This window comes from Dendrobates tinctorius, unplaced genomic scaffold, assembly GCF_039654945.1.
Source record: "Dendrobates tinctorius isolate UK_male_01 unplaced genomic scaffold, ASM3965494v1 ptg000189l, whole genome shotgun sequence".
Classification (NCBI taxonomy): domain Eukaryota; kingdom Metazoa; phylum Chordata; class Amphibia; order Anura; family Dendrobatidae; genus Dendrobates; species Dendrobates tinctorius.
In genome coordinates this window covers 2,171,485-2,187,500 of record NW_027361856.1, presented here as the reverse complement: position 1 = coordinate 2,187,500, position 16,016 = coordinate 2,171,485, and the positions used below count along the sequence as shown (strand labels likewise).

The following is a 16,016-nucleotide window of genomic DNA, read 5'->3' as shown; positions in this document are numbered from 1 at the left end:
AGGCGCGGACCCCGCAGCCGGTAGTTTGCTGACGAGACTCACGGGTGAGTGTTTTTAGTCAGAATAAATAGCTGATGGCCTTCTTTTTTCTGGTCCATACCCCCCTTTTTTAGGCCAAAAGAACAGAGAAGGCGAAAAATAGAGAGTGTGCCTTATGTTCTCAGCCCCTCCCAGACGGCCACCCTAAAAGATTATGCCAAGCGTGTATTGAGGAGGCCTTACAGGAGGAATCCTCACGGAAGAAAGAGGATATCCGAGCGATAATTAGGGAAGAGCTACGGGCCTTGGGCAGCTCCAGTAGTCTGGGGGGTCACTCCTCCGTGAGACAGATAAGTTCACCGAGAGGAGGAGCTTCGCCGGCGTCAAAGTCGCCGTCAGAATCCGGGGAACTTGACTCTGATAGATCCCAGGAATACCCTTCCTCAGAGGACGAGGAGCAGGTGTGTTTCCCTACGGACAGCGTCAGTAACTTAGTTAAGTCTGTCCGAAATACCATGGGGCTACCAGAGAGTAAGGACCCCAAGACTCCACAAGACATAATGTTTGCAGGCATTTCCCGTAGAAAGGTCCGAGCATTCCCAGTGGTCCCAGCTATAAAAAAGCTGGTGAAAAGGGAGTGGGAAAAACAGGGGCAGAGAACCTTCCTCCCCTTAACGTCAAAGCGTAAATATCCATTTGACAATGAGGAATTGACAGCTTGGTCGAGAGCCCCCAAAGTGGATGCGGCGGTGGCCTCTACCTCTCGTAGATCCTCCCTGCCGGTAGAGGATTCAGGAACTTTGGCTGACTCATTAGATCGTAAGACCGATATACTCCTTAAACGATCCTGGGAAGCATGTACGGCAGCTTTTAAGCCCGCAATAGCAGCCACGTGCACAGCAAGATCAATGTTGGTATGGCTGAATGACCTAGAGGACAATATGAAAAACGGAGTGGCCAGGAATAAACTCCTGTCCTCTATGCCCCTCATTAAAGGAGCAGCGGCCTTCCTCTCCGATTCCTCAGCGGACTCTCTCCGTTTATCGGCTAGAGCAGCAGGGCTAACCAATGCGGGCCGGCGGGCCTTATGGTTGAAGGGGTGGAAAGGGGACACGCAGACAAAAACTAAACTGTGTGCTATACCCTGCCAGGGTAAGTACCTATTTGGCACGGAACTGGACGAGATTTTAACAAAAGCGGGAGAGAGAAAAAAAGGTTTTCCTAACCCGTATATTCCCTTTAATAGGAGGTCCTACAGAAAGCCGCCGTTTGGCAAAAAGACTTTAAACCCCAGGATTGCTGGGGAAATAAGGACCCCAAACAGAGGGGCAATCTATTTGGGAAGCGTCCCTTCAGAGGAGACAGGTTCCGCTAATACCAGTACACCGGTAGGTGGCAGACTACTGGAATTCAGCCACCAATGGGGGAAGGTAACATCGAACCCATGGGCCATTGATATCGTCTCATCGGGCCTAAAACTAGAATTTGTTCGGCATCCACCGAACTTCTTCCTATTGACTTCCATGAAGTCCCAGATACAGCAGGAAGCACTGGAGATGGAGATTGCAGTATTACTAACTAAACAGGTCCTCATAGAGGTCCCAGAGGACGAAGAAGGAATGGGCTTTTATTCTCCTCTATTTTTAGTCCCAAAACCAGATGGCTCTTTTAGGACCATAATAAATTTAAAGAAGCTTAATACCTTCTTAAGGCTGAGGCCATTTAAGATGGAGTCAATAAATTCTGCAATAAAACTTTTGTTTCCCAGGTGTTACATGGCAGTCTTGGACCTAAAGGATGCCTATTACCATCTACCCATATACCGAGAGCACCAGAAGTTCCTGCGGGTAGCGGTTTGGTTCAAGGGTCGGATTCAGCATTTCCAGTTTGTGGCAATGCCATTCGGGCTATCCATGGCTCCTCGGGTATTTACCAAATTGATGCTGGAAGTGATGTCGTATGTAAGGCTGAATGACACACTAGTGGTCCTTTACTTGGACGACCTGCTCGTAGTAGGGAATTCTGTTTCTCAGTGCAAAACAAGAATGGCTAAGATTATCTCATCCCTACAAACGCTAGGGTGGCTAATCAACTGGGAGAAGTCCAGACTAGAACCAGTTACCTGTCAGAGGTTCCTAGGCCTGCAAGTAGATTCTGTAAGTCAGAAGTGGTTTCTACCAGACGCTAAAGCAGTGGCCATAATCAAGATACAGAATACTACAGGAAGACCCGTAATATCATTGAGACAGGGTATGTCCTTGCTGGGGTCCCTGATATCGTGCATCCCAGCGGTGCAATGGGCCCAGTTCCACTCTAGAACACTACAGTGGGCTATTCTGCAGGAAACAGAGAGACTGCAGGGGTGGTTGGAAGGGAGGATGTCCCTATCGCCAGAAGTTGTTAAATCCCTAAAGTGGTGGTTAAATCCTACCAATTTGTCTAAGGGAGTGCAATGGTGGGTAACTCCCTCCAAGGTGCTCACCACGGATGCTAGCCCCTTGGGTTGGGGGGCCCACCTGGAGGAGCACATGATACAAGGCCAGTGGCGTAAACATGAGATAGAAACCTCCTCTAATGTAAAGGAGCTAAAAGCAATTTACTATGCGATATCTCAATTTCTCCCGCAGTTAAGAGGAACCCATGTGAGAATCCAGACAGACAATACCACCGCAGTGGCCTATATAAACCGACAGGGAGGTACGCGGTCGGGACCGTTGATGTCTATCGCGGAAGAGATCCTAGAGATAGCCGAGGTACATCTTCACTCCTTGTCGGCACTCCACATAAGAGGAGTAGACAACTCTCAAGCAGACTATCTCAGTCGCCAGGTCCTATATCAGGGCGAGTGGGTCCTCAGCAGGCACGTCTTCGAGACAGTAGCGACAGAATGGGGCAGACCAGAGATAGACCTGTTTGCCACCAGAGCCAACAGACGCGTAAAGAAGTTCGCTTCGCTCTACAGGTCAGACAACCCAGACATTCTAAATGCCCTCCAAGCACCCTGGGCATTCAGGCTAGCCTATGCCTTCCCTCCAATGGTTCTACTTCCAACAGTAGTCAGGAAAATAAGACAAGAGAGGGCGAGGGTCATCTTGATAGCCCCGTTTTGGCCCAAAAGGCCGTGGTTTTCATGGCTGAGAGCCATGTCAATAACCGACCCGTGGATCCTGCCGCTGCACCAGGATCTTCTCTCGCAGGGACCCTGCTACCATCCACAGGCCAAATCCCTACACCTAGCGGCCTGGAATTTGAAAGGGAACTATTGAAGCAGAAGGGCTTTTCGGAAAACCTGATTAATACCCTGCTACAAAGTAGGAAAGAGTCTACTACAAGAATATACGCTAAGGTGTGGAGAAAATTCCTGGCCTTTCACCCAGCAGAGCTAGCCGGTGAAGTACCCATTACGCCCATCTTAGAGTTTCTTCAAAGAGGCCGAGAATTGGGCCTTTCAGTTAATACTCTAAAGGTCCATATATCGGCCCTAGGAGCCCTATTTAACTATAACGTGGCAGCAAATAGATGGGTAAACCGTTTTGTTTCAGCTTGTCAACGATCAGAACCGGTGCATATTCCTCGGCTTCCGGCATGGAACCTTACTCTGGTTTTGGATGCCTTTACTCAGGCCCCGTTTGAGCCCATAAAGTCGGCATCAGTGAAGTGCCTCTCATTGAAAACTGCTACACTAGTAGCTTTAGTATCAGCTAGAAGAGTAAGTGATCTTCATGCTCTATCAGTAGACCCTCCGTTCCTGTCAATAACACGAGACAGACTGATTTTGAAGACAGACCCGTCCTACCTTCCCAAACGGGCAACTAAATTTCATAGGTCTCAGGAGATATGCCTACCTTCCTTCTATGAGAACCCGTCAAACCAGGACGAGGTGAAATATCACACCTTAGATGTGAGGAGAGCTGTACTAGCCTACCTTGATAGGACCAGTGCCTGGAGGCAGAGTAGGTCTCTTTTTGTCTCCTTCCAGGGCAACAGAAAGGGGTCTGGAGTTACAACAGGCACATTATCCAGGTGGATTAGAGATGCGATCACAATGGCATATTTGGCAAAAGGAGAAGACCCTCCGCTGGGGATTAAGGCACACTCTACCAGAGCCATATCATCCTCCTGGGCCGAGAGAGCAAACGTCCCAATTGAACAAATATGTAAGGCTGCAACCTGGTTTTCTCCATCTACCTTCTATAGTCACTATAGACTAGATTTGTCCTCTACAGAGGATTTGACCTTTGGTAGATCGGTCCTTAACACGGTGTGCCCTCCCAAGTGATTATCTCTGTAAATCTCTCAGTGGGTGCTGTCGTGGCGAAGAGGAAAAACCGGATTACTTACCGGTAATACTCTCTTGTAGAGTCCACGACAGCACCCGCTCACTTCCCTCCCGTAAAAAATTTTTTCACACATGGGTCTCCTTTGGTGGTGGAGATTGTAATTAGAATTTAATATATGATTAAACTTAGCGAATGTAAAGGCTATAGGGGTAAGATATATGAATCGCCCAAACAAAATGACTAAAACATGTATGGCGGTTCCTCCGTTGTTCTCGGTAATACAAACTGAGGGAGCGAGGGTGACCGCCCCATTTATCTCTCTGTAGGTTTCCTGTTCCTGGGGCGGATCCCCTCTCTCAGTGGGTGCTGTCGTGGACTCTACAAAAGAGTATTACCGGTAAGTAATCCGGTTTTCGCGCCCAGCGGCCTGCTCTCTATTCGTGGGCCCCTACGGTCACCATCCTCAGGGACATCAGGTAAGCTGTCTGAATGTCCCCTACAGCCCCGCATTCACCTGGACCTATGCTGACCCCCTCAGTACCGCAGCGTGACACAGGCATCTAGTAGCAGTCACTGGGGGAGCTTGGCCCCTGTTTGAGTCTTCCACCCTGCGTTCTGTTCACATGGCAGTTTTCAGGACTGGCTCCTATAATAGCCGGTTTGAATTTCCCGCCCCCTTGTCCCCCGGGCGCGCGTCTCCCCTGCCATCGCTCTGCTCTGAGGGAGTTCACCGGTGTTTCTTCTCGGCGGGCAGCAGTTACCTTCTTTCATATGTCTGCAGCATCGCGCGCGCCGGGTACGCCGTCCGACATTAGCCTCAGGGGGAGAAGCGCTTTAACTTTCACTTTCACTTTGGCAAAGCTTCTTCCTCCTCTCTGCGCGCGCTTTATTCGCGCCTTTTTCAGCCCATCACGGGGCTGCTTTCTCTTCAGCGCCATCAGTCTCTCCCTCTAGCCGCGCCCCCCCTCTGTCTTCATCCAATCACGCGGCTCAGCCGTTAAGCTCCGCCCACCGCTAGCGTTTTTCTGGCATTTCTGAGATCACTTTCTCTCCCTTCTCCGGATCTCTTCTTGGGGGACACAAGGTGTTTGCTCTGCATCTGAACCTCGGTAGGCTCAGCACTGCTATAGTTTGACGCTAGCTTAGCTTCCCACGGCAGTTCCCTGTTAGCTTAGTGCTACTGCCGCATAGACTTATGCCCAACTCTGCAAGGGCTCTCTGTTCCAGACCCACCGCTATTCACTACGCCTGCGCGCGCTGTAAAAAGAAGTGGGCATCAGGTCAGTCATCTCCTTTCTGCCCGTCTTGCTGCCCTTCCGCCATGTCTGCCCCCCCCCCCCCCCCAGGAGCACTCCGAGTCCCGAAATGAGAGCACGCCACACTCTAAGTGGGCCGTTGCAATATCTCAGTCAGTCTCTGATTTGACTAAAGTCTCTCAGTCTCTGGTCCAGGTCTTAGAACGGTTACCTCAGCTATCTACAGCCACCTGTGCGCCGATCGCCCCTCACAGTGAGTCGCCTGCACCCGACCGCGACCTTCAAGCAGACAGGCCAGGTAGAGATTCTAGGAAGTGGGCTCTGTCTGGCTCTTCTTCCAGCTCGCAAGGTTCTTCTGCTTCACCCAGGCTACGCTCCTCGTCTCCCTCATCAGCAGACCATAGGTCAGACGATGATTCCCAATCCGGATCTGACTCAGAGGCGGACAACATGGCTAGAACTCGGGACATGGTAGATAGTCTCATATCAGCTATCTTCCAAACTCTCAAAATAAAGGAAGATAAGGCACCTCCTCAGGAATGCTCTGTCTCTTTTAAGCGAGCGAGGCCTCCCCCTCGAACCTTTCCTAATCACAAGGAGTTCGACACCTCCTTAACCAATCACTGTGAACACCCTGAGAAACGTTTTTCAGGCCGCAAGTACTTAGATGTGCTATATCCCTTCGAGGCGGATCTAGTCACGAAATGGACCAAAGCTCCTGAGGTACATCCTCCAGTTTCCCATCTTTCCTCTAAGACTTTTCTATCCCTCCCGGACGGAGCTTCGCTTAAAGATCCGATGGACAGGCAAATAGAATCTCTGGCTAAGTCAATTTTTGAGGCATCCTGCGCCTCCCTCTATCCTATTTTCGCCTCCGCCTGGGTGGCCAAGGTTATTTCAGCTTGGGGAAAAATTCTTCTCAAGGGCATCTTAGCGGCAGCACCTCAGGACGAGCTGGCAGATTTGGCAGATCAAATTAATCATTCAGGTAAATACCTTTTGGCCGCCTCCTTGGACGCGGCTGGGTGTGTAGCAAGAGCTAGCAGCATCATAGTAGCCATACGCCGCATCCTTTGGTTGAAGTCGTGGAGTGCGGACACCACCTCTAAAAAGTCGCTCACCAACCTGGCTTTTTACGGCTCTAGGCTCTTTGGCGCCAAGCTGGATCAGATAATTTCGGATGCCACTGGTGGTAAAAGTACCTCTCTTCCTCAGTCCCGGCCTAGAAGGTTTTTCAACAAAAAGGCTGCTCGGCCGTTTAGGTCCTTTCGCCTCTTCGCTTCCACAGAAGGTTCATCCCAGCAGGACCAGCCCTCCGCTTCCAGGGACCGGAGGAAACCATCATATAAACCCGCTCCCCGCTGGAGGTCAAGAGACCAGCCCACCAGGTCTTCAGGCTCCTGGTCCGGCAGATTTTCCTCTAAGTGACGGGTCACCCCCACCTGGAAATTCTTCCAGGGTGGGAGGCAGACTTTCCTTTTTCAAGGACGCTTGGCTGTCTGTTGTCGACGACACTTGGGTCAGGGAAATCACCACTTCCGGTTACAAAATCGAATTTTCTTCCCTCACAAATAGTTGCTTCTTCCTGTCTCGACCCCCAAGACAGCGGTCCCAGATTCCAGGGTTCCTTCAGGCCGTCTCCTCCCTTCTTTCCGCCGGGGTTGTCGTCCCCGTTCCTTCAAACGAGCGGTTTTCATGGTTCTACTCAAATCTCTTCGTAGTCCCGAAAAAAGACGGCTCTCTTCGTCCAATTTTGGTTCTCAAGTTGCTCAACCGCCATGTGAGGGTCCTCCACTTCAAGATGGAGTCCCTGCGCTCGGTAATAGCCTCGATGGAACCCGGAGAGTTCCTCTGCTCTGTCGACATACAGGATGCCTACCTCCACATCCCTATTTGTCTGCAACATAAGAGATTCCTCCGCTTTGCGATTCAGGACAATCACTATCAGTTCGCGGTCCTTCCCTTCGGCCTGGCCTTCGCTCCCCGTGTCTTTACGAAAGTAATGGCAACAGTCATGGCCATCCTTCGATCCAGGGGGATTCTCATCATCCCTTATCTGGACGATCTCCTGATCAAGGGCTCATCCCCCAAGACTGTCTTCAAAGTCTTCAGATAACCCTGGATGCTCTCGGATGGATAGTCAACAAGCAGAAGTCCATCCTGCACCCTACCCAGCGTCTGACCGGGCATGGAATTCGACACGAATGTAGCCCGGGTGTTTCTACCGAGGGACAAGTTTTCAACCCTTTGCAAGGGAATCCGATCCCTAAAACGCTCGAGGATCATGCCCCTTCGGTCCTGCATGAGGGTCCTGGGGAAGATGATAGCTTCCATGGAAGCAGTGCCTTTCGCACAATTTCACTCTCGCCCTCTCCAGCTGTTCCTCCTTTCAGTCTGGGACAAGACTTCGTTTTCTCTGGACCGCCCCATTCTCCTTCCGCTCAGAGTCAGACAATCGCTGACTTGGTGGACTTTGCCGGCGTCAGTCCTTTCTTCTGCCTCAGTGGCAAGTCATCACCACCGATGCCAGTCTCCTGGGATGGGGGGCGGTTTACCATCGGAAAACGGCCCAAGGGAGCTGGAACGCCCAGGAGGCTCTTCTTCCCATCAACCTTCTGGAGATCAGAGCAATCTTCCTTGCTCTCCTTCGTTGGCAGCCTCTCCTCGTAGGCAAACCAGTCCGCATTCAGGCAGACAACGCCACGGCCGTGGCGTACATAAACCACCAGGGCGGTACTCACAGCAGGCAGGTAATGTCTGAAGTGGCAAGGATACTGCGTGGGGCAGAGCGTTACGTTCCGGCGATCTCCGCCATTCACATTCCAGGGGTGGAGAATTGGGCAGCCGACTTCTTAAGTCGCCAGGGTCTAGCGTCAGGCTAATGGTCCCTTCATCCCACAGTCTTCAATCAGATATGCCAGCGTTGGGGCACCCCGAACGTCGATCTCATGGCATCTCGGATGAACAACAAAGTTTCTCTTTGTAGCCAGGTCCAGGGATCCTCTAGCCGTCGGTTGCGACGCCCTGGTAATTCCGTGGTCCCAGTTCCAACTGCCTTACCTGTTTCCTCCCCTTGCCCTAATCCCAAGGGTGGTCAAAAAGATAACGTCAGAGGGCATCCCAGTCATTCTGGTGGCTCCAGACTGGCCAAGACGTCCTTGGTACGTGGAGTTGGTGAACATGCTCGCGGACATCCCCTGGAGGCTTCCAGACCGTCCAGATCTTCTCTCACAAGGCCCCCTTACCACCAGAATTCTCAGTCTCTGAGTTTAATGGCATGGCCGTTGAGGCCGCAATTCTGAGAGAATCAGGGTTTTCCAGCCGGGTCATTCAAACCATGATCAAGAGCTAGGAAGCCAGCCTCCTCCCGCATTTACCATAGGTACTGGAAGGCATTTTTCCGTTGGTGTGATGATAACGATGTTTTTCCATTGTCGTTCTCCATTCCATCCATACTTGGCTTCCTCCAGTCCGGTTTGGATGCGGGCCTGTCTCTCAGTACCCTCAAAGGTCAGGTGTCTGCCCTGGCAATCCTCTTCCAGAAGGATCTGGCTTCCTTACCGCAGGTGAAGACTTTTCTCCAAGGAGTCGCCCATGTGGCTCCTCCTCATCATTCTCCGATAGATCCGTGGGATCTCGTTCTTGGCGCTCTCCAAAAGGCGCCGTTCGAACCAATCTATGACATTCCTCTGTCCCTTCTCTCATGGAAGGTGGCTTTTCTAATCGCCATTACATCCACCAGGAGTGTTTCTGAGCTGGCGGCTTTATCCTGTCGTTCCCCATACCTAATCCTCCACCAAGACAAGGTCGTTCTGAGGCCAGTTCCTTCCTTCCTTCCAAAGGTGGTATCCCCCTTTCACATTAACGAAGATATCGTCCTTCCATCATTTTGTCCTGCGCCTGCTCATCCTCTGGAAAAGTCGCTCCACAAACTGGATGTAGTGAGAGCCTTGTGTGTCTACCTTGCCAGGACCGCTTCTTTTCGCCAATCCGATTCCCTGCTTGTCATCTCTGAAGGTCGCCGGAAAGGGCTTCCGGCATCCAAATCCACGATTGCTCGCTGGATTCGTTCTACCATTCTGAAGGCCTACCGACTTCAGGAAAAACGGCCCCCTCCGGGAGTGAGAGCCCACTCCACCCGGGCCGTAGTGGCTTCTTGGGCTTTGCGACACCAGGCTTCGGCCTTACAACTTTGCAGAGCTGCGACCTGGTCGTCTTTGCACACCTTTGCGAGGTTCTATAGGGTTCATACCCAGGCCTCGTCTGATGCAGCTCTTGGTAGGAAGGTTCTGCAGGCGGCGGTAGCACATCGACCGACATGAGCCCTTCCTTCTTTCGTTCCTTTATGGCTGTTCCCATCCTCGGGACTGCTTTAGAATGTCCCATGGTAATCTGTGTCCACCCAATAAGGCGATAAAAAAAGAGGGATTTTGGGTTCTTACCGTAAAATCTCTTTCTTGGAGCCTTCATTGGGGGACACAGCACCCTCCCTGTTTAAGTTGTACCGTGTTGGGTCTTCGAGTCCCTTGTTGGGTTAGTACATATGTTGATATTTTTTGGTTGCTTCTCCTACTACTTTCTCACCAACTGAGGTACTTGGTGCCTGTCGGTGGGTGTATACTCCCGGGGAGGAGCTAAGTTTTTTGTTTTGCATAGTGTCAGCCTCCTAGCAGCAGCAGCATGCACCTATGGTAATCTGTGTCCCCCAATGAAGGCTCCAAGAAAAAGATTTTACGGTAAGAACCCAAAATCCCTCTTTTGCCCTATTCAGAATAAAAAAAATTAAAAAAAATATATACGTTTGGTATCGCTGGGTTCGGAATCGCCCGATCTATCATAACATAAAGTAAATTAATCCGATCAGTAAACTGCGTAACGAGAAAAAAATCAAAACTCCAGAATTACGTTTTTATTTTGGTCACCGCAACATTGGAATAAAATGAAATAGCAGGAGATCAAAACATATCTATCCCAAATTGGTAGAAATAAAAGGCACCACGGCATGGAAAAATAAGACCTCACCAGATTCTGAAAAATGGAGATGCTACAAGTCTCGGATAATGGTGTGTTTTTGTTTTTTTTGTTTTTTTAACAAACATTATTTTATTTTTTTCACTGCCTAAATTAAAAAGAATATTTAGAATTGAGAGTCCTCAGTGGTTGATACCTTTTAATGGCAAACTGAAAAGATGGTAACAAATTGCAAGCTTTCGAGACTACCCAGGTCTCTTCATCAGGCTGGACCTGCGTAGTCTCGAAAGCTTGCAATTTATTACCGTCTTTTCAGTTAGCCATTAAAAGGTATCAACCACTGAGGACTCTCAATTCTAAATATTCTTCTATCTACTGGCTAACACGGTACAAAGATATATATCTTTCCTGTAAATTGAAAAGAACCTTTTATATGTTTGGTATCTGTGAACTCGTAATGACCTGGGAAATCATAATGTCTGGTCAGTTTTAGCATATAGTGAACATAGGGGGAAAAAAAAATTGTGGAATTGCACTTTGTTTTTGCAATTTAATCGCATCTTTCCCTGTTTTCCAGTGCACGATATAGTAAAATCAATGCTGCTGTTCAAAAGTGCAACTTGTCCTGCAAAAAGCAAGCCCTCACTTATCATTATTGACAGAAAAATAAAAGGTTTTGGCTTTGGGGAAAAAGGGAGGGAAAAGCGAAAACTGAAAATCCCAAGGTCGTGAAGGGGTTAGCCCTAGGACAACCAACAATTAACAGTACAAAGTGAATGATCCCCTCCCTGTATTCTTCTGGCTGATAGGGATTAAAGCTCAATAATGTTTTTTTTTTTTTTTTTTTTCCCTGGGAAAATCCATTTAAACCAAATATCCAGCTTCTAAAACCATGGCATTTGTAGGTCCAGCACAGTTGTAAATGTTGATTGTAGCTGCTCTTAACTCTGTTGCCTAATATGACTTCTTAAAGGCTAACCACTTTCTTTCAGGTATTACTGGCACTTCCTGAGTTGGCTCATTCGGACTATGAACATCTCATGTCCAGCCCGTTACTGATAGTCGAGCAGTTGCTAATGAACATGAAGATAGAGTGGGTATCGGTTGCCATAAAGACCTTGCAGCAGCTTCTTATTGAGCCAGATTTCACCTTTTCAGTTGAAGATGTGGACACGTTGCTGTGCACTTATGCTAGCAAAGCCTTAGACATCCCGTTCTCTTTCAGAGAAAAACGCACTGGTTAGTTTCTACTTTTGTGAATCATTTGGGAACCCGCTGGGATAAATTATCCTGATGATATACAGTGGCTTGTATTAAGTATTAACCCTCACTTTACATTTTTTGTGTTTTGCTACTGTACAACCTGGAATTTCATATATTTTTTGAGGGTTTGTATCAATTCATGTAAAGAAAATGCCTACAATTGAGAACATTTTGTTTTATTTTTATTGTGAAGCAATAAACAAGTAGGATAAATTTACTGAAAACTTCAGTGTGTATAACTATTCACCCCCTAAACTCAGTACTTTGTAGAGCCTCCTTTTGTGGAAATTACAGCTGCAAGTCACTTTAAATAAGTGTCTATGTTGCTTTCCACATCTTGCCATTGGGATTTTTGCCCATTCATCAAGGCAAAACTGCTCCAGCTCCTTCAAGTTAGAAAGGTTCCTCTGTAACAGCAATCTTCAAGTGTGACCACAGATTCTCAATTGGTTTAAGTTCTGGGCTTTGACTAGGTCACTCCAAAACATTTACAGGTTTCCCCTTAAACCACTCAAGTGTTGCTTTAGCAATATGCTTTGGGTCATTGTCTTATTGGAAGGTGAACCCAGACTCAAATCACTGACAGACTGAAACAAGTTTTGCTCAAATATGTCCCTGTATTTCACACCATCCATTGGCCTTGTATCTGCTGCCAAAAAAAATCTCCACAGCATGATGCTGCCACCACCATGGTTCACTTTGGGGATGGTGTTCTTGGGGTGATGAGCTGTGTTGGTTTTTGCCGTTTTCCTTGTTGGCCAAAATTAAATTTTGGTCTTATTTGACCTCTGCACCTTCCTCCATATGTTTGGGGAGTCTCTCACATGCCAAAACTCAAGACAAGCTTTACATTTTTTTGTGTAAGTAAACACTTTTTCTAGCCACTCTTTCATAAAAGCCATCTCTATGGAGTGTACAGCTTGTGGTTGTATTCACAGATACTCGATTCTGTGCTTGGGAACTCTGCAGCTCCTTCAGCATTACCTTTTGTCTCTGTGTTGCCTCTCCAATTAATGCTCTTCTTGCCCGGGCTAAGCGTTTTGGGGGCGCAATCTCTTAGCAGGTTTGTTGTGTTACCTTGTTCTTTCCATTTGATAATAATGGATTTGATGGTGCTCCTTGGGATCATCAGAGATTGGGATTTTTTTTTATAGCCCAACCCTGACTTGTACTTCTCAACAACTTTATCCCTGACTTGTTTGGGGATCCCCTTGGTCTTCATGGTGGTGTTTGGAGATCCCCTCAGTCTTCATGGTGGTGTTTGGAGATCCCCTCGGTCTTTTATGTTGGTGATTGGAGATCTCCTCCGTCTTCGTGGTGTATTGTGACCAGAGCAGGGCAGTATTGCAAGTGGTACTTGAGGCAAAAAACAGTGTGTTTTGTTATCCTTTTTGGACTCCTTAGATGGAGACCTAGTGTACCCTTGAAAGTTATAGAGAAAGTGTATAGCATGTGCTGAGAAGGGGTTAAGCTCTCAGCTCCAGAGGATTTAGCTTACCCAGGTCCTGCTCGTGTCCCCAGGGAAGGTGTCTGTGTCCTCACTCCATGCAGCGCTTCTGTCAGTGCTGCTGTTCTGTGTGTCCCTGCTGTCAGTAAGCAGGCTCCCCAATCCTGCTCTGAGGTGTAGGAAAATGGCCGCCGAGAGCAGAAGGGGGCCTCTCGTTTAGGACGAGAAGTGCCAGAAGCATGGGTGGTGCCAAGCAAATCGCAGCCTAGGCCTACTGGAAGCCGGGGACTAAATTTATGAAGCCTGTCGGAAATGAACGCAGGCAGGGGCGCAAACCGATAGGGCCCAAAAACGGTGTAAAACACCGCTGGACACCAGGACACCACCCCCCTTCCCCCAAGGACAAGGACCCCTTCTGCATCTGGGTGGTGCCAGCCGCAGTCATACTCACAGACCAGGTGATGTAGCAGAGCTGGAGCTGCGGTGTTGCTGGTCATTGAACGCCCCCTCAATCCACCATCCCCTTAGCCAGGGGGGAGGAGAGGGACTTTTTGCCTCCTTCCATCATCCTCTTTCAATCAGTGGTGATGCAATGGGGGCTGCACGGACACCATGGTGGGGGCCTCTCTATATCCTTGGAACAGGGCACGTTGTCCGGCTATAGGCCTGGCTCCAGGAGAGGATACATAGGGGTGACTCCATGTGCTCGCCTGCTGCTGGTATGGGGAGATCGGGACCGTGAAGGAACCGTCGCCCCTAAAGTGAGCTCAGGCATGACCCAGTCGCATTAGAGGGTACGGGGAGGCGACACTCCGCGTTCTCGCCTGTTGATGATTCGGGGGAGATCGGACCCTTGAAAGGATCTGTCGCTTCCTTCATTCAGTTACAAAATAAAAATTTACAGAAAAATCAAAAGGGAAAATAAAAAAGTTGGGATCTGAAGCCAAAACCAAGTGCCTCCTACAGACACTAAGCAATAACTGGTTCAATTTGATCCAGCAGGAGGGTGTATACTGCAGAGAAAGAGTTAATCTTTCTGTGTTCACTTAGTGTCCTCCTAGTGGCAGCAGCATAACACCCATGGTCCTGTGTCCCCCAATGAGGCATAGGAGAAACTTATTTTCCACCATAATTTGCAAAATTAATCTTGTCTTGCCAAATCAGACAAGGTGATTTTCTAGATTTTTCTCATTTTGACTCATAGTTGTGTTATGATGTCAATTATAGGCCTCTCTCATCTTTTTAAGTGGGAGAACTTGCACAATTGCATGCCTACTACATACCTTTTTCCCCCACTGGTATGCACATGCCAACTTTTTAGTTATTTAAGCCCATAAATGTGATTTATTCCTATATTTTTCTCACTTCACCAACTTAGACTATTTTGTGCTGATGCATTACACACAAATCGGATTACAGAAATATTTACACACAGGATGTAATGTAACAAAATAGCTAAAAAGCCAAGAGAGGGTGAATACTTTCGCAAGCCACTGCAAGTATGGCGGCATACTGGACACGAGCATGTCTGGCGCTAGTTGTACAACTGTGTATTTTATATCTGGCATCTTCTAGGTTTACCTTTCCGTTGCCAATTTGTTCTTTCAATTTTTTCAGTCTCACTTTGTTTTTTTTTATGTTTTAAGCTAAAATATAGAATACCAGGTTGCACCTTTTTTGTTTTCAGGCTTCTCTTCCCTCTGTTAAATTGATTGCATCATGTAGAAAATCCATTATCCATCATACTATTATTGAATTTCGACAAGTCTTTTCTTCCAAATTCTCATTTATAGGCCAACACATTTTACTAGTCAGGTAAATTCACACTTGGAAAAAATTTGATGCAGAAGTTACCATTAATCTGGAAGGAGCTTCAAGGAATGATTCATTTAAATGAAAGAAACTGATTTTCTTGCTGCTATCTTGATGATGTCTTGGAGATCCATAAACAAACTGACGCCCATTGCAGACAGCCATCCTAAAGGGAAATTGTCATCTGACAGACTCTTTTAGTAAAGGACCTCCATAAGCGATTGTTATTGTAACATCTCCCATACGAAATGGCCCAAGAGCTTCCCAAGCTTGACAAAGTATGCACCAATCTGCCGTGGTCTCATTTTACCCGCAAAACTAACTGAATATTCAGATTTATGGAGCTCTGCTTGCCCAAAAAGTTTTCCTTCCTTGAGCAAGGTTACTCTTAAAATTCCTGTTCTCTGCTGAAGCCAGGCCAGCTGCGATTATTGAGCTGCATTGTCGTGATCTTTGGCACAGAACATGTTAAAACTGTCGGTGGATTTGCATGATAACATGTGAGCAGGTTTGTAGAAGTTTGTGTAGGAAATGCTCCATGTAACCCTAACCAAGGAACTGTGTCTACACCATTCAGAACTTGTCATGTTCAGCCTTACAGAAAATTGTATTTTTATTCTTGGCGTAAAATCTCTTTTTCAATGAATACACTTGAGGAAACTCCACCATGGTATAGGCCCCACCACTGAGGCTTACATTAGGTAGAAAAATATTGTTGTTTCTGCACCGTGATGCTATGCTATCTCTTTTGAATGATCATCTCTTCGCTGCTCAGTTTTAGGCCAAAAGCAGTAAGAGTGAGAAAACAAAATATGTAACAAGTAACAAGCATTAACCAACATGACCTAAACCCAGGGAAGACAACTCTGCTGAAAAGCAATCTCAATTGACCTGAGGAAGAAACATAGACAACATGGTGGCTTTTGTGTGTCTCCCCCCCATGTATTCAATGGAAGAGGGATTTCACTAAAAGTACAAAAATTATTTTTTCTTGTTAATAGCATTTGG

General features: G+C 47.8%; 1 protein-coding gene across 2 annotated transcripts in view; it reads left to right on the top strand.

Annotated features, from left to right (window-relative positions):
* Nucleotides 1–16,016, top strand: part of ZFYVE26 (zinc finger FYVE-type containing 26) — a 217,620-nt gene that overhangs the window by 119,276 nt on the left and 82,328 nt on the right. For both annotated transcript variants that reach the window (XM_073552265.1, XM_073552264.1), the window contains exon 25: nucleotides 11,479–11,725. In XM_073552265.1, coding sequence (XP_073408366.1) covers nucleotides 11,479–11,725 — 247 coding nt within the window. The remainder of the gene's footprint in view (nucleotides 1–11,478; nucleotides 11,726–16,016) is intronic.